Source organism: Mustela nigripes, chromosome 6 (genome assembly GCF_022355385.1).
Source record: "Mustela nigripes isolate SB6536 chromosome 6, MUSNIG.SB6536, whole genome shotgun sequence".
Lineage (NCBI taxonomy): Eukaryota > Metazoa > Chordata > Mammalia > Carnivora > Mustelidae > Mustela > Mustela nigripes.
In genome coordinates this window covers 132,868,608-132,887,512 of record NC_081562.1, presented here as the reverse complement: position 1 = coordinate 132,887,512, position 18,905 = coordinate 132,868,608, and the positions used below count along the sequence as shown (strand labels likewise).

The 18,905-nt window shown below is 42.7% G+C and overlaps 2 protein-coding genes across 3 annotated transcripts in view; one reads left to right on the top strand and one right to left on the bottom strand.

Annotated features, from left to right (window-relative positions):
* The window catches only part of PTER (phosphotriesterase related), a 65,510-nt gene extending 57,559 nt beyond the window's left edge, over window positions 1–7,951 (top strand). Inside the window, exons 4-5 of the mRNA XM_059404247.1 lie at window positions 1,054–1,194; window positions 7,115–7,951. Of these exons, the coding sequence (XP_059260230.1) occupies window positions 1,054–1,194; window positions 7,115–7,325 (352 nt within the window). The 3' untranslated portion in view covers window positions 7,326–7,951. The remainder of the gene's footprint in view (window positions 1–1,053; window positions 1,195–7,114) is intronic.
* A 605-nt stretch (window positions 7,952–8,556) lies between these two features.
* On the bottom strand, window positions 8,557–18,358 carry C1QL3 (complement C1q like 3). 2 transcript variants are annotated; one of them, XM_059404249.1, is made up of 3 exons: window positions 17,613–18,358; window positions 16,686–17,352; window positions 8,557–10,762 (listed from the first exon to the last, which is right to left on the bottom strand). In XM_059404249.1, the coding sequence occupies exons 2-3, from the start codon at window positions 17,271–17,273 to the stop codon at window positions 10,583–10,585; spliced, it is 768 nt and encodes a 255-aa protein (XP_059260232.1). In that variant the 5' UTR covers window positions 17,274–17,352; window positions 17,613–18,358; the 3' UTR covers window positions 8,557–10,582. The 2 variants fall into 2 exon arrangements, with proteins under 2 accessions (XP_059260232.1, XP_059260231.1); XM_059404248.1 differs by having other exon boundaries at window positions 16,686–18,357.
* Window positions 18,359–18,905: the final 547 nt, after the last annotated feature.

Sequence of the window (18,905 nt, the reverse complement as noted above, 5' to 3'; positions counted from 1 at the left end):
GTATTTTTTTAAAGATTTTATTTATTTATTTGACAGAGATCACAAGTAGGCAGAGAGAGAGCGGGAAGCAGGCTCCGCACTGAGCAGAGAGCCTGATGTGGGGCTCGATCCCAGGACCCTGAGATCATGATCTGAGCTGAAGGCAGAGGCTTTAACCCACTGAGCCACCCAGGTGCCCCTCTACCAGGGTATTATTGGGGTTAACTTCACGTACCCCTTTTTTACCTGTTAAATTTACTTGTTAAAAATTCTTTAAATTTTTACTTGTTAAATTTCTTGAGACCATCTACTCTTGCTCTGGACTCTGCTCCCCTGCTTGTAGCTGCAGCTTCTCTTCTCCACCTCTTCTTTCCTGTTCATTTACGTTGTCTTACATCATAAAACGGTGCTATTCTTACCATGATGTCTAAAGAAATGAGAAGACATCCCCCCAAATTCTCATGAAATAATAAATCCTATTTAAAAACTGGGCACACCAGAACACAAACAGCTGTACGAGTGTTGCCCTCTTTTTGAGAAGTTGCAGTGATGTTCACAGATGACAAGGAAGCCCAAAATGACACTGGAATTCATTTTGGAACCCCTTTATGGTCTTCACAAGAAAATCACCCTATTACTTTATCTTAGCTTCATATTTTACCCAGATTAGTAATACTCACCTAATGTACCAGACGGATGCCAAATTTCCTTTGTTAGCTTCCAGAGTTCAGAGCTATCCCACTTCTATGAAGAATTTTCAAAAGAATATGGAACATATCCTGAAGACAATTCTGAAGGAGAATTAAAAATTGTTATTGAGTAATGGCAGTATCATTAAAATGTCTATAGCTCCCAAGTACTTTAGAAGGGAAAACTCCCTTTTAGATAAGGGTAAATTTCTTTATTTCTGGTAACAAATTGCATTGACTATTTTATAGCTAAACTGTAAGAGCCAACTCAAAAGTTCTGTTACTTCCATTATACTTCGGTACATAGTACACTTAGAACTTTTAATCTGTATACGTGGAAGATGTGCTCTTGACAATAACAGCGTGTCTCTCTTATTGTCTCTAGGACTCTACTTGATAAAACGGAACTACTAGAGTTTGCTCAACTTGGCTGTTACTTGGAATATGATCTCTTTGGGACCGAACTCCTTCATTACCAATTCAACCCGGATATCGACATGCCCGACGATAATAAAAGAATTAGAAGGTAAATACGATGAAATCTCCAATAGCATTCTCTTTTCCCAGCCCATTTTGACTCATAGCTGGAAGGGTATTAGCAAAGATTCAGAAAACAGTATGCAGGCAGAACCAGAGACTTGCAGAAAAAAGTATCAATGCTATTGCAGGGAGAAAATCTTTATATATTATTTCAAGAAGGAAATGAGTCATCCTAAGTAGGCAAAAGCTTAGCGGAGCCTTAGAAGTTCAGTGCAGATGGGCAGCTGACAAGAAACAGATAATATTTAACCCCTGCCACGACAATAAGAGAACAAAGATGTTTTCCTCTTTTTATCCCTAACGAAGTAAGCAGTTTCTTTCCCATGTTGCTGACGCTTAAGTCCTAACCTCCTACAATGAATTTCTGAAACGCTTTATCAAAAATACTCACTATGGAGATGATTGAAACTTAAATGCTGTAAGTAGAATGTCTAAAGACCAACCATCATAAGAAGATCTCACCCCTTCCAAACTGTCTAAGCGAATAATCGTATGAGTCATTCTCGGCAACCAAGTGGAAAATTTGGGGAGGTAAGGGCGGGTAGCTACCTGGTTTGTCTTGGTTACACGGTGACGTGAACCTGGAATGCACCAAATTAGGGAATCTGAGAGGAGACACAGATTCAGGATTAACAAAGATGACTGGTTTGGGAGTATCTAAGAGTTGCTTTCCAGGGGAGCAAAGGGTTAAGGGTGGGACGATCAGGGCAGGGATCGGAACTGAGACTAAATGTGGGCGTCTTCAGTCTATATGTCATGGTTGGTGGCGTGGGAACGAATGAGATCACTCAGAGAAGAGAATGAGGACAGAGCCCTGGGGAACACTGATATTTAAGGGATGGACTCAGAAACCGTCACTCAAGGACAGATTGAAAAGTTTTAATATCAGGGAAATGTGTTGCGGTGAGAGTCAGTGCAGGAGAATACGTAGAGCAGAAGGGCTTGGACACTGGACAGGTGGCAGGCATCAAGCATGGTCAAGGCTGAAAAGTGTCCATTGGATTTCATGGGCTGGAGACTGTCTTGCAGTTAGTAATTGCCGTCTCCACAGTCAAGGCTTGAGGAAGGAGGAGGGGGTAAGGGAGAGGAGAGAGAATGTGGAGAGTATTCTTTCAAGAAGCTTGGTAGTAAAGGGAAGCAGGGGTGTAGGGCCAAAGCGAGAAGCCATGGCAGGATCCTGAGGGTTTGTAGAGTTGAGCGTGGTTATGTGCCTGAGAGCAAAAGCAGAGTGAGATGGAGACCGAGACCAGTCCCGGGAAGCAGTACTCATTCTACAGGGCTGCTATGGAATTTATATGAAATAAAGTATGCAGAGTTTTTACGTGAGTGTCTGGTGCAGAATATGAAAATAGTCAATCGATGCTAAGTTAAAACAATCTGGAGAGAGGAGCTACAGAGCGAGGCTTCTAAGGAGACAGACAGATGGAATCTGGTAAGCAAACGGAAAGTTGGTTGAAAGGGATAAGGCGAGCAATGGGGTGAATGCAGAGAGATGTCGTGGTGAGAACAGGAAACTGAGGACATATGGTCGCACATGTTTGGTAGTGTCCCTGTGAAGTAGACATGGGAAAGATTCAGGGCAGGACCTCGTGGAAGAGGAGGAAGCCTGGGAATGGATGCTCAGGGAATGAATGAGACACGGATAGGACGTGTCGTGTGTGAGACCCACGTGAGACTCAAGATCTTTACAGACTGCAGAGTGGCTCCAGTGCACGTGATGTGGTGATTGTTTCCACCCAAAATGTTGCGTATTTTGGCAGTAAGACCAAGGAAGCTTTGAGGAGAGGCAGAAAATGTGAACAGTGAGAGAGACTGGCGGTTGGGATTCTGTCTTCAAAAACATGGCTGAGAGCCCGGGGAACCAGGGTGGGGTTGAGTGAGGGTCATGGGGTCCAAGATGGAGGAAAGGGAGTGTAGAGAGAACTGGGATACAGGAATCATGGAGCAGAGGCGAATAACCAGAAGCCTGAGTGAAGTGGGGGTATGTACACAGGAGGAGGTGAGAGGAAACATAGAGGGATGTAACTTGTGGTCAGAGTGGGAAACCCAAGATCGAGATTTCAGAGAGGAAGTAGTCTTCCATGATGACAAGAACCAGAATGTGGTTATGGGTATAGAAACCGATTTGGAATACAAGCAGAGAGAAGTGACCTACAGAAGGGACATCCAGAAACTGAGGTTCAAGCAGCAATAGTGGGATATACACACCCGGGGGCTGAGGGAAAGATCTCGAGCCGGTGGCCACAGTTGGGGCAGCCCTCAGCTCTTACCCTGGGCAGTCAACCTTTACATCTGCGTGCCTTCTTCTGTCCCTGTGTGTGGTCACTCCTTCTTGATGACCTCAGTAATAATAAAAGATGCTTCAAGTTTAATATCGTCAGGGAGAGCTGGTTGACCCATCCCACCCTAGCTATGTCAATATGAAGACACTTGGCCATACGTAAGCAATCTAACCTGACCAGTGAAGCTAGGTCTTTAAAAATTTTTTTAAACCACCAAAATAAGTTCTTTGATACACAGATTTATTGTTTTGTGTGTGTGTGTGTGTGTGTGTGTGTGTGTTCATCTTGTGTTATGATTTTTACTTGCCCAGGAGCACCATTTAGTAGGTGCAAACGTGTGTACCTAGGGCCCCCGTGCCATACTCAGAGGAGAATATTCCCTGGAATTTAAAGTGGGCAGTGTGGTAGGGCTTTTTCATCTTCCATGATCTCAAAACCATGATTTCCTGAGGAGGAAACAATTCAACTTAGAAACAGGAAGTTTGCTTTGAGGACTTGATTCCTTTCCCTAAGCTCCTTTGTGGCAGTGAGCTGCGTCTTCTGTATCTTTAGGAGGAAGCCTACACGATTCATCAGGCTCTTGGACCTTGAATAAGAGGGCAAGGATCTGTAGAGGGGGTCTACAAAGGAGATACGGGGTGGGGAGGACAACCAACACCTCGTCTCATAGCCCTTCTTAGCAGCTTTTGGCTACTAATTCAAGAACGGAATTTCATTCTGGTCAGCTTTCCTTGAACCAAATATAAACATTCAGGACATATGGAAATACATCAAAATTTATATGTAGTATACGTGTGTTTATGTATATCCACATACATATACTTAATTGTCCTTAAATGAAAATCACACATTAGGTCACTTGACTCAAATACAGCTCACGGTAATTACTGAATGACCTTTTATGCTCTGGTACCCCTCGCGCCCCCCGCCCCTTTGGGCACCTGATTTTCATCATCCATTGGCAGTCCTTTTCCGAGCCTTAGTCATCTTACAGCTCTGAACTGCAAGAACAGAGAAGCACGCTTCTGCCTACCTCTGGTTTTCAGCACCAGAAATTCTGTGTCTAACACCTGTTTTCAATCTTATGCTCCATTTCTCAAATCTTATTATATCTCTGCCTTTTCACACTTTGTAGTCTCTCTCTAATATTTGTTTGCAAAACACTAACTCATTTGTATTTCTATAATTACTGTCATATTTGTCTTCTCATCTACAGTGGTTCCTTCCTTCTGGCGGCATCACTGGAACTACTGTTCTTCCATACAATGGCACAGCACGAGAGAAGCTTTTATTCCAAGAGTGGCCAAGTTAGGGCTCCTGGGTGGCTCAGTTGGTTTAGCATCTGCCTTTGGCCAAGGTCATGATCACAGAGTGCTGAGACAGAGTCCCACATCAGGCTCCCTGTTCAGTGGGGAGGCTGCTTCTCCATATCCATCTGCCTCTCCTTTCTGCTCGTGCTCTCTTGCTTTCTCTCAAATAAATAAAATCTCTAAGGAAAAAAAAAAAAAAAACTCTAAAAAAAAAAAAAAAAGAGTGGCCAAGTTATATCTTGGTAGTCAGGAGATAACTATGTTTGAAGTGCCACGGCAATATTCCTCTCGTGAGGGAACTGGTCTTGACTTAATGAGTTCTATGGGTTTTCACTTTTCAATGAGTATCTTATCCATTATACTCTTTCCTTACTATCTCACAATCTGATAACTTTGGGACGGCACGAGGCCATGTACAGGTATTTGTTTCTCCATACGAAATGCCTCTGTAGTAACGTGACACCATTTTTTTTCTCAGAAACGGAAAAGAGACAAAAACTTTAGGAAATGTTCAGAAAATATAAGGGGGGAAGCATACCCTAAAATTTCCGGGAACATGATACTCCTTTTCAATTGGGGATCAAGGTTTGTTACGCTAAGTTTCAGCAGTGCGTAAGCATTCTGTTTAATCTTCCTCTTTTCTCATAAATGATCATATAACTCAGAGCCTTCCCTTAAAGAGATCCCATTCCAAAAGTAACGTCAGACAAGAGTTTTTGGACGCTATACACATTTTTAAAGAGGTAAATATCCACGGTGGCACAAACAGAAGTCCAAGATCTTTCAGGACACGCTTGGGTACGTGTGACACGAATACAGATTTCTAGACAAAAAGGCTAGGGGTGGCTCTTCTCTGGCTCTTGCCTTCCTTTGACCTACAAACACAAGATCTCATCTTCAATTATAATTTTATTTTAAAACATCTGTTCTCAAACATCTTGTGTTTGAGGTTTCTGTATGGTGGTCCACAATTTGCTGATGTTAGTCATTATTAAAATTGACTCATGCACCGGAATGGCAAAAAAAATGTCCTAGAAACAAAAAGGATACTTTTTAAATAATTAGTCTCTGGGAGGAAGGTGCTGTCCAACCATCTAGATTCATTTGGGAATCCAGAGACTGACAAGCCCGTGTAGAGAATGCCAGAGAAGAACCACTGTCTCCAAGTTGCACCTCCTGCTATCAGCGACTCGTAGAAGTCACGACAGACAGTGCCCAGAGTCCAGACACACACAGATGGTAGCTGTCAGGAGGTGACTCACACTATAGATTACAGCATTTAACAAAGCAAAGAGGATTAGATGTTTAGACAGAAGTTGGAAAGCCATTCTCAAGGCAACTGGCTATAAATTTAAAGGAATATCTCAATATTTACAACAATCTTATTGAAATAAAAGGAAGACAGAATCAATTGTTGGTTGATTTAATCCAATGCTCTGAGACAACTACTAAGCCAAAATTTCCATAGTTACTTCGAAGGGACCAATGCTCGAACTACAGAGGTACCTTTCCTGGCCTTTTTTTTTTTTTTTTTTTAAGATTTTATTTATTTATATGACAGACAGATCACCAGTAGGCAGAGAGAGAGGAAGAAGCAGGCTCCCCACTGAGCAGAGAGCCTGATGCGAGGCTCGATCCCAGGACCCTGAGATCATGACCTGAGCTGAAGGCAGAGGCTTTAACCCACTGAGCCACCCAGGTGCCCCCTTTCCTGGCCTTTTTAAAATGACCATCTAGTTGATAATATGCCCTTCACCTTCAAAACAACAGATTTTACTCTCGGAATGGTTTACTTGTATGAAGATTCCTTTTGTTTCCCTTTTTAAATCACAAATTGCCATTGATTGTATTTGCTAGAAGAATGGAGAGAGAAAAAGAGAGAGACAGAGAGAGACAGTGAGCCAGAGAGAGAATGGAATCTGGAAAATGGGTCCACTAGGAGAGGGATTTTAGAGCAGAGAGCTGGCTACAAATCCAGAACAAAGTTACTTTGTGAAATGCCAAGTATTTCTTTCTGAGTGACTGGCACATTCTATTAGAAACTGTTTTTAATGCAGTATTGCTGGCGTTGTCATAAATACCATAGGCTAGAATTTTCTCTGTGCGTGGAATAAGGACCAGGCTCCTACCAGGATGCAGTGCTATCTTTATCACTACCGCGGAGTATTTAATGAGGGCCTCCCACTACCCGTGCCATAGCGGAAGGCAGTATTTCTACAGCAAGCATAATACGTCTATGAGTAAAACGTTTGAAGCACCCCGGTAATTTAAAATATGAGACCAATGCCATTTAATGAGTTAATATTTTTCACAGAGTGCGTCTTCTGGTGGATGAGGGCTATGAAGACCGAATTCTGATGGCACATGACATACATACGAAGCATCGGCTAATGAAATATGGAGGTCACGGCTATTCTCATATACTCACCAACATTGTTCCTAAAATGTTGCTTAGAGGTATCACTGAGAATGCAATTGATAAGATACTGATAGAAAACCCTAAGCAATGGCTAACTTTCAAATAGGAAGGTTGTTTATGAGTTCATACCTTGAGTATCAAGCTTGCGGAGAACATTTTTCAGTGATTTCCAGTGCATTGTGAGATATTAATCAGAGCCCTGTAGGACCAATAGTGGGCCCTTTCCTTTTCATGAGAATTAGAAGAGTTTTGCCTTCTCAGAAACTGCGGTCGCCCCTGTACCTTAAGAAGTTACTAACCTAATTCTGCCCTATTGTTTTGCCTCCACAAAATAAATACAGAAATACCTATTTCCAAACAGCGATTTACAGTCTGTGTCCCCTTAGTGGAGTTTTGTTTTGTTTTGTTTTCTTAATCTATCAGCTGCACTACTTGAGAAAATTTAAAGTGTTTCTAGTTAAATTACCCCCTTCTGGAGCAATCTAATGTTACTTGTAATATTAATGATCCTACTAATTATCCTGCTGTTCTTTAATTAATGCTTAATGAATAATACCGCACTTTAAAATAGCTTCGGCAGCAAAGGAAGTTAAATTTTGAGGCTTTTTTCCCCCCAGAGGATACTGTAATACAATTACCAATTCACAATGGTAAAAAAGATTGTGTAAGCTTAATTATATGCTGTCTACCTTATCTATATTTACTGATAATAAATCAGTTTTGTTACCTGTGGCTTCCTGGTATCCATTTTTGCTGTAAAACTTTGTTGTTTTAAACCTGTATAAGGGAGCCTGAACACCTAAAAGTGAATTGTAAAAATTCAATCATAATAATAAAAATATATTACATAATATAGTTTAATGAATCATTATATCTATAACAAAGGCCACAGTTTAATTAATAATATGTAATGCAAAAAAAGAGAAATGTTTGCCTTATATGTATTCCCTTTAATCCCTTTACCTTTTATTTGTTTTTTCTTGGGCCTAAACAGAGAAAATAATGCTTAGTTATCTGAAGGAAAGGTCAGATCTATTAGAAATGACATTCTGATTCTAGAGCCTGCTCTTCAGAAGGTACCCAGCCCTGATGTTTGTGTAAATAAAGCCTTTTTAAAACCCATAGAAGATGTGCACTGCTGCTTACAAATTAATCTTTTGGTTGATTCCTCGTTATACTATTTGTTAACTGCCTCCCCCAAAACAAATCTCCAAAACCTTGCTACCAATTTCTCTTTGATAAATACATATTGTTAAACAGACATAAATCCATTGCAACTCCTTCATGACTTATCCAACGTATTAGAAAGGCCAAACAGAATTAGTCACTACTCTTGATGAATGGGCTAAGTGTTTTTAATCATAAAAATCATGACAGTTACTCAGACCAAGGCATTTAAACCAAGCCAACAGCACCTTCAGATGGGAACACCACGCGTAACTCTTTTGCAAAGTTGAGGTTTTCTAAATACGAGATATTTCTGTGGATCAAAGATGATCGAGTTTTTTTTGTGTATTAGAACAGAAAGTACCCACGAGGAACAAGCCAGGAGAACAAACTAATTCCTTTAAATGAAAAAATGCAAATGTCCTTCACCAGTAAAACAAGCAGATTTTTAAATCCCTGTTTTTCAAATCGACTTGCTCAAAGACTCTTCAAAGGCAGCTGAGAGGGGTGCAGATTTTTAATCGTTATAGTGGAAGTTGTCTGATAGTTAGGACCTATCAACATGCATTTTTAATCTTTTTCTTAGATTAAAGAGATGGCTTTTGGCAATGTATTTTAGCCAGAGAGAAATGATATACACTACTCTCAACATCTACTTTACCGTCAGCTTTAATCCACCTGAGAAAAAAGGGAAAAAATGGATAATTCAAATGTATATGATTCATAAACATTGCAAAAGAGAGCCACTTTGTTTCTGCAGTCCTAATATTAACAGTCTGCCACAGAATCCAGTGGAAATATTGATTGGCACATGGTAATAAAGAAGCCAGAGGCATAATTTACAGACATGTGATGTATAGGGCATTTTAACCGAATAAAATTTAATTTTCTGGGTAACTCTTAAAAGAGAAGCCACTTAAATTATTTTACTCTTCCATATGCCTTTGTAATCCAAAATATATTTTGATAAAAAAAAGTCGAATAATTTATGAGTGTTTGTGTGTATATATACACATACTTTTTTTTAAATTAAATTTTTGAGGCTATACAGCCACTGTGCCTATGGTCTGAAGCCATGTATATATTATATTTGATCTAACATATGTGTGTGTGTGTGTGTGTATACACACAAATACATGTATATGTAGCAGGTATTTGTATAAAATATATACACTTTGTTGTCTTATTGGTTATATGTGAAATTGCTCATTTTGAAATAACCTCAGGCCGTGACTTGTAGTAACTATTTGAAGGCCTTACTTAGTATCCCTTTGGTGACCCATGCAGTAGCTCAAATTAAACCATTGTTCATTGGGTTATGAATAATCTTTTGTTCCAAAGAAGGCAAAAGCCTCAGTCTGATTTAACACCAAAGAATAAATTTCTCTGACTTTCTAAGTAAATCTAAACGCATCCTATGGACAAAATGGACACACAAGGGATTTTCTAAATACCATACATAATTACACATTTTCACACTTAGAGGGTAATCCTATGATACAGTTTCGATCTCTATTTTTAAAGACTATCACTGGGAAAGAGAAAAAAGAAAATTCACAAGAAAAAAGAAAATGTGAAAATGATCATAGGCTTGGGAATTCCCTCAAATCCAGAAAATTCCAGGTTAAGGCTTGAAGTTGAATCATTCCCAGGACTAGCTCTAAAGTTAACAAAAGTACAAGGCAAACAATTTCTTTGGGGACAAGCAGCATTGTTTCAATCAGACCTTCTCCTGCAGGGTAATATAATTCTCCCCACACTATGAATGGATTCCAGGTATCATAATAAGCAGGTAAACTCACAAGAACCAAAGCTGACATATGGATAAAAGCAGCAAGATCACAGTACACCAAAGTTCAGATATATTGGAGAAATAATTCAGTGTCTTAGATTTTTCTATAAAAATTTGTGATCTATATAGGACTTCATTCACATGGACACTAACGATAAGGAGGAGTATTTGCTTTGGCGGTAGTGGATAACACATCTGCTTATCTTGCTTTTAATTTTTTTTTTTTTTTTTTTTTACATAATGTTTCTGCGTATACAGATGTGAGTCAGGTAGCATTTGAATTCCCCACATATACACAACTGAGGTGCCCCGCAACCGGCATCCCCTGGGATCCTTGATTCACGGACGTTAGCCATACGAATCCAGTGTTCAAACTCAGAATAATAAGCTTAGTTTCTGTGTGATCAGTCAGCGTAAATAATAAATCCAGAAAATGTGCTGTATTTGTTGTTATTCCCTCCGTGGGCTTTGCCGCCATCTAATTTGATGTAGACTTCATCTCCCGGCTCCAAATGAAGAACCACACTGTTACTGGCATAGTCGTAATTCTGATCAGCGTCTTGGGCAATGGCGCTGGCTCGCACCTGTGTGAAGCAAAGGAGAATTAGAATCTGGAGGAGAGAGCTGTCGGGTTTTCCTCTTTGCCATTCACTCAGCATCGGAAGCCAACCTGCGCCACAGCACAGAATTCAGCCTGGGAGAGTCCACCAGGGCCTAGGAGCTCTGGGAGGGTATCTTTGTAACAGCTTCAACTGTGTCGCTGGAAGGGAGGAGCAGAAAGATGAAAAGGTCCTATGCAAGGGTCATTCCAGAAGGTTTTTTTCCTACTGTGGGCTGCAAACCACACACACATCACTCTATCCTCTTCCTAAATCAGCGCTTTTCCTCATTTCTTGAATCTCTAGGCCCAGTCACTTCTTGGAATGGAAAGAAGGATAATTTTTTTTTTTTTGCATTTTAATTTAAGCCAATTAGCAATATTCTAAGCAGCTGTTTACGAGGACAGAGGTTCAATCTGAACTTCAGTGGGTCCCCATGCTTATTAGAAAATGGAGAGCCATAGCAGTGGAGACGTCAGAGAAATAATACGACTCCAACTCTACTATATAGGGAGGAAAAAAAAAAAAAAGGGAAGGAAGTCATTTGATTTGGGGCTTTCGAAATCTAATTCAGGTAGAGCATTTTTTTTTTTTTTTTTTTTTGGCCAGAAACCTCATTTAAACATCACGCAAGTTTGCAGAGTTCATTTTTCTAGATGTGCCTTTTTATTACCAACCTGTGATGTGTGCACTTCCATATTTAATTTCAACATATCTAAAAGTTATAGAAAGAACTAAGCTTTGAGGTCTCTCAAATTTCTAAACATTTTTAGTGATCTGATTGAACACTCTTTTTCACTTGGGTGATTCTAAAAATGTGTGGTTTGCTTTGAGAATGGAAGTTGCCTATAATCCTCTCGTGTTGAGTCTGTGATCTCATTAGTGGGTTGATAGACGTTTGCAAACGGTCAAATTGCCTATCATTTCAAGTAATATGGACATTCTGTCACTTCCTCAACTCAAATTAGGCTTTATATCCATTTAGCTATATTTTGGTTCTGCCTTGGAAAAAAATTTTCAGTAGGCAGACTTGTAATTTGATTTATTTCAGTAAAACATCTTCCACTCTGTGGCTTGTTTCTATTCCACTATAATGGTATTTCCCTGAATAACATAGCAAGTGATTTAGTGGTTTTGTAAACCTGCATTATGTAATAATGCATGACTTGGGGTATAATATGCTGAATTTTATCACTTGGTAAAATGAGGGAACTGAGACATAAGTCAAGAATTTCCATGCATTTCTTTCAAAACTTAAATGATAGGTTTTCAAATTAAATTTTCATGTGGTATGTTCTCACATTAATGCTGAAATGTTAAAAAAGGAGAAGGCTCTTTGACACTGCTGAACTTGTAAAGTAATTTGAGTAGTATTTTAAAAATTTCTTTCTGGATATTGTATAGCAAAAGGAGAAAGGGACTTAAAGGATTTATAATTGCTTTAACACTGTGCTAACTGACGCTAACTAATACAGTGAAAGCAATACACCATGCAATTAGGCTCTGAAACATTGACTCAAATGTATACACCAATTCAATGAGGTGATCTGTTTGGACTGTTAAGTAATAACACAATTTAATGTCATAAATGTTTCCTAGAAATTAATCATAAGTTTGTAGGAATTGAGTGCTTTGATTCACTAATTTCATCCAGTCATTAATTCCCTGGGAAAAAAATCTACAAGGAGGATAGCGCTGTTATGACCTCATCTTTTTTTTTTTTTTTAAACACGTGAACTTTTAATGGGTGAGAAAAATTAAAATACAAATTAGCAATTAGCTATGTCAGTAATATATTAATTAATTAGCCATCCATAAATATACTTTTCAGCTATTATTAATAGGCAGAAACATTTTTTTTAGTGCTTTAGATGTTTAATATATGCTCTATGGGTATTGTGCTGTAACACTGCTTTCTTTATAAAGGCATCTGGGAACCAGTACTCATTAAAATCCCTTGATTTAGAGGCAATAGTCTTAAATATATATATATATATATATATATATATATATATATATGATGCAGTTTTTATTCTACAGGGTATAAAGAGAAAACCCTGTAAATGTGACCATTTTTATTCTGTAGGTATGACCACAAAACCCTGCAAATGCATTAGGGTGATCCCAAAGACTAGAAGGTTACCCTTACGGTTTTTCATTTCCTTTGTTGTGTGATTGCTTTTTAATGAAAGTGATTCTCTTAAGATTTTACTATACTGTACCACAAGACTCTCTCAATTAAATAACTGCCACACTCCAATGTGCTTTGCATGATTTTAGCCTGCCTGCTCACCTGATCCTACTACTCTAAAGGCATAATGGAACTTGAAATTTCAAGCTCTAGTAATCAGCTCGGTGACTTCCAACAATTCTCCCTTTAAGCCATCGAACTACTGAGGAAGGTAATGCATCCGCCTTGGACGCTATTTTCAGGTTCCTAAATGTACACCGATTTCAGCATTTTCTCTGGGAATATGATGCATCCTTTCCTTAGCCTGAGCTCCCCATTTCTGCCTGAATGTACTCTAATATCTTTTCAAATTTTAAGTTAACTATTTAGATCCTGCTTGATCTGTAGTGCGTGTGTCACCGCTTTTAAAAAGATAATATTAATTTGACATTTCATTAATCTCTCTAATGAATGAATTATCAACCCACAAACTCTTGTCTCCAACATCTCATGTTCATTGGTGCTGTAATTAATTAATAGATTCTTAAAATAAAACTGGGTCTTTAATTATTTTATAGTTCTAATCTTGAGCCAGTTTTAGCTTTTAGTATAGTTGGTGTCACAGTGACTGTGTTCAAAGAGCAATTTTTGAATTCAGGTTTTCTGCCAAAGGTATACGAACACATTAAAATTATATTTCCTGTCTCTCTGTAAAGCCACCAGAGTCCAACTTTTACCTTTCATATGCACTGTCATGGGCTCGCAACAAATGATACGATTAAATTTGGACTGATGGTTTCATGGGGAATATGAGAACTGTGATCCTTTTACTGGCCTGTTTGTGAGAACCTGGGAGCTTGTGTGGCTGTAGCATTATCTTATTAGGGAGGGTTTATCATTGGAGACAATATTTATGGTAACATTTGCTAATTTAATTAATTGCTACTGATGCTCTCATAATTTCATTTTCATTGTACTTCTGTGGAATCATAAACAAAAGGTTAAGTGGTGCATCAGGTTAATTTACTGGCCTTTGATGTTTCCATCTGTGATCCTGCATTCAACACAAAGCATAAATAAAATGGTTCTCATATGGTTACGGTCCAGAGGCATTCCTCTATCCTAGAGTGCACTGCATTTTTAGTTTAATTTTTGTGCTTCTCAAATCCACTTAATCCATAGAACATTACACTGACATGGATCTCTGAGTTTCTATTTTATGAAAACAAATTAGGTCTGCCCGGGGGGAAACTGCCATTCTAAGAAGTGATCAGACAAGAACGTAACTGAAGATCACTGATAAACTATTTATTTAATATTAATAAAATAAACTTTGTAAAATATATCTCATTTGGAACTGTCTACAGGTCAGCCTTTATAAAATCTTTCTATTCTAGGGATAAAATTCCTTAACAGTAATATTTTAATAACCATTTTCCAAAATAGTCCATGCTTAAGTTGAAAATATATTGTTTGCTGCTATGTATATTTTTCAGAATTACTTGTTGCACACCTTTTGAAGAAGTAACAGCTTAATAATGCCAGTGGAGAGCTTTATACATGATAAGGTCAGCTGGTTGCCTTATTTTTTTTTTTCCTGATCCTCAGAGAATGTGCAAGCTAGGAGGACACAAAGAAGCATTCTACTCTCCAAACAATGGAATAATTTTAAAAACAAAATGCACCTAGAACAGGTATATAAAATGGTTTTCCTGGAATCAGTTCAATATACTTGGGTTCGGCAGTTGAGACAGGAACCTTTAAACTAATTTAAATGTATCATTCCCTGATTTTTCATGCAATTGCAATTTCCAGATCTTTAAAGATGTGAGTGTTTTTATTCAGTGGCTGATAAAACTTGAATATTATTCCATCTTAAGTAATACCACTAAAAACAATCCTTCAGCCTGACATTATTTTCTAGACCTAACCTTTGAGTCAGAAGAGAGCCAGTTTGTGAGTAAATGGGTGCCTCATTGCTGTCTGCTAAGGGGCTCTTCATAAACCATTCTGTAAAGGTGATCGAATAGCTCTATTTTGGTACAGTGAGTCATGCCCTTTTTAACCATACACCTATAACTATCTAACTCCTCCGTAAATATTTATTTATCTTAATATTATTTTGTGCATAATAACTACAATAAACAACCCTGTCAGTGCCTCCTGGTGGCCATTTTTTCTTTTCTTTCTTTCTTTCTTTCTTTCTTTTTTTTTTTTTTTTTTTTTTTTTTTTTGCTTCTACCTGTCCTGTGGGGTCATTGAGCTATTTACTTCTAAATTCCTTTAGAAACGAGGGGTGGGAAGAGAAAGGAGGGACAGGATATTTTTGTCCTTTCTTTCATATACATTTATACTATTTGTCTTTCACTTTTCAAAAACAACAACAACAACAACAACAAAAAACACTTCTGTTCCTGAATTGGGTCTTTGGAAGAAATCTTGCCTTAATGCTGCTTGATAGAAACCTGGGTTATAACTGAAAAGGTCTGAATTCAAGGCGCGGGTTACCTGAAGCCCAGTAGCCCTTGTTAAATCTAAATTGGCTGTTCCCTGTACCACCCAAGAGGCAAAATTAAAGCCAGAGAACTAGCCCAGACTGCAGGCTTCGGGTTGCAAGGCCTGGCCCAGAGCGCTCCTGCTGATTCGGCGCGTGCCTCAGGTCCGAGGACACTTCTGGGTAGTTACAAACACAGTTTTCCCCTTCTAAGAGATCGGGCACACCTTGGTTTTGCAGTGACTGCGAGTTTCTCAAGCAAACGATAAAGTGGCCCCCACATAAAACAGACCCGTGGCCCTGATGGCGGAGCCATCCAGCCCAGGAGAACAAATCCTGGGGCTCAGGGCTAATCTCAGGATAGGGCACAGTCAAGGCCAAGGCCACTGCCTTGTGAGAAGGCAGGGTTGGAAAGACCCTCACGCAGGCGGCCCGGGGGCTCCCTGGCAGTGAGGCCCATAGCCCCAGGGCCGGCTCTGCCTCTCGCCTTCCTTGCCACCTGCCTATGCGGCCTCCTACTTCAGCCCCTGGAGTCCGGGTTCTGTGTTTGGGTGCGTGTTTTGCTGAGTGCACCCATGAGTCCCAACTTTTCTCTTTTGTTATCCGCACTCGTTACTTCTCCCCCTTCTTCTCCTTGGGCTGAAATCTAAACCGGAGTCTGTGCCTTGAATTTGACGGTATGCTCGTTTCCCTGGGCTGGGTCGTCGCAGGGGCCTGGCGACCGCGAGTCCCCCGGTCCCTCTTCGGCCCTGGACGCGTCACATTTGGACTCCCTCTTTCGGCTCCCTTCTTTGTCCCGCGGGTCCCTTTCTCCCCCGAGTTTGTCACCCTGGCACGCCCATTTCGGGGCTCCCCCAGCCCTCCTCTTCCAGGCAAAGCCTGAGAGCGACCCTGCCCTGCTGAGGATCCCTCAGGTGGCTCCCTGCCCGGGACTGCGTGGTGCACAAGCTGTCCGAGGGACGGAGCTCCCGGCTTCCCTATCCTCGAGGGTCGAGCTCGCACTCGCGCTTTGAAGTGCAGGTCCCAGCTTGGGAACCGCGCTCTCCAGGCCTCCGCGCGCCCGCGCGGGCTTACGACCCCTGCCTCGCCAGCGAATAGCGGCGACCCCTCCGCTGCGCTCCCAGGAGCCGGGCTGCCGCGCCCTTCCTCCGCGGGCTCCCACCCCCATTTCCGGGGTCTCCTCCCTCTTGCCCGTACCTTCCCGCGCTCCCTCCCCGCCCACCCTGCTGCCTGCCGGCACTCACCTGGTTGTTTTTGCAGAGATCAGCCCACATGCTGGTGCCGTCCCCTCCGCGCATCAGGACGTGGTAGGTGAAGAAGTAGATGCCCGGGATAGAGCAGGTGAACTTGCCCGTGGTGGGATCGTAGTGGTTACCGAGGTTGGTGACCACGTCGTCGAACTTGAGCACCTCGTAGCCTTCGTGCTGCCGCTTGAGGCCGGCGTAGAAGGCGATCTTGGGCACCGTGCTATAGGTGGCGGCACTGATGGCCCCGGCCGCATTCAGGCCGGGCGCCCCGGGCGGGCCCGGCAGGCCTTGGCGGCCGGGCTCGCCCTTCTCGCCCGGAGGGCCCACGGGACCCGGCGGCCCAGGCTCGCCGGGGGGCCCACGCGGGCCCGCCTTCCCCGGCCTGCCGGCCTCGCCTTTGGGGCCCTGGATGAAGGTGGGCAGGGACTGCATGAGGCCGCGGTCGGGCGTGGCGGCAGTGCTGGGCGCCTTCGTGCCCCCATAGGGGTCGCAGACCATGCGGCAGGTGCCCAGCATCTCGTAGTGCGCCGACGTGCCGGCCGAGCTCACCAGCACCGGGATGAGGATGACCAGCAGCAGCACCATCACCACCCCCAGCGCCCCGGCGGCGATCAGGCGCCTCCTGCTGCCCACCAGCCGGCTCAGCGCGGGGCGATCCTCTTGTCTGCTTTTGGACAAAATTTTGAAGGTTGGGCGGGGACCTCCTCAGAGCCGAAAACAACCCCCTGCGAACCCCAACTCCCCTGGGCGGGCGCGCGCCGGCCGCTCCCCGCCTGCTCCCGCTCCCGCTCCCCCCTGCCGAAGCTGCGGCTGGGGAGGGAGCTCAGACGCCAAGTGACTTGAGCTGAAGTCCCGGGCTGGGGGGTGGGGGCTGGGGGAGGGGTGCACAGGGCGCCCTCTCGCCTCCCGCGAGCCCCTTCGCACCTGTGGCTGCCGCGGGCGCCGGCGCGGCCACCCGAAGGGCAGAGCCTGCCGCCGCCTCTCGCGCTGGCCCGGGCAGCTCACACTTTTATGCAGCCGCCGCCTGCGATCGACTTTTCCGTTTTTGCCGACTGCGCCAGTTCGCACCAACTTTCCGTCTGAAGTTGCCTTTTTCTGCCTCCTTCTTTTCTTCTTTCGTTTGCTCTGTTCGCCCTTCCACTGCCTTTCTCCCCCTCCTTTGCAACCACCACAACTCTAACAGACGCGCACCCCCAACGCCCGGCGCTGGCGGCGCGAGCTCGGGCCAGCCGCCCCCCGGGTGCGCGGAGCAGCGGCGGCGGGCACGGTCAGCTCGGCGAGGCTCCGGGCTGGAGCGGAGGAGCTAGTGAGCAGCGGCGAGCGCCTCACGGCCGGGAGCGGAGCGAGAGAGAGACTGAACGCAGAATTCTGCCTGGGTACCACCTGCCAGGAGAAGAGGAGGCTGACAAACGCGCGCCGGAGCAATTTATAGGCACCCAAGGCACAGAGGAAGGGGAGCCGCTTTGGCATCTCACTGCAGCATCTGCTCTGCTCATCCCACTCAGAGAGAGTTTGGCATTACTCTGACAATGTGGGATTTTTTTTTTTTTTCCCAGCCTCTCTCTCTCTCTCTTTTTTTTCTTCCCCTCTGCACATGGATGAACAGTGAGATCGTGAATACTCCCTTGCCGAGCCCAGGTGATGGCAGCGCTCTCGCTGGACACTCCTGGGGGGAGGGAGACAGATGTGCAATAGCCTTGGGCCCTCGAAGGTCACACCTAAGCCCTCTAGTTCCCACTGCGGCCGGCGGCGCCAGTTGGAGGGCGGAGGTGAAGGTTGAAAAGAGGGTGGCTCGGTTGACAAGATTTCTCTACTGGCTCACCCACAATCAACCCGTGCTTCAGGTGTTTTTTGAAATGCCACTTTTAACATAAGAAGGGCCCTTTAGAATTTTCCAGATGGGTTTTTTTTCTTTTTTTCTTTTTTTTTTTTTTTAACCTTATGGTTTTCCTCTCCAGCCTCCTAAGATGAAGTAAGATGTTACCCAGAGAACATTTAAGGCACATTGAAAAGCCACAGGACGTTTTGAACGATTGTGAGTGAACAGGCCCACCACCTAATGGCGAGGGGGTGGGGGTTTCTTTTAACCAATGCTGTGGATGGTGAGTATATACTTTGTCCTTCACTTACAGGATTACATTTCTAGCTACCTTTCAGGAAGGACTGCCATTGGACCTGAAGTTGCATTTACTTACACTACATAAATGAAAAATAATT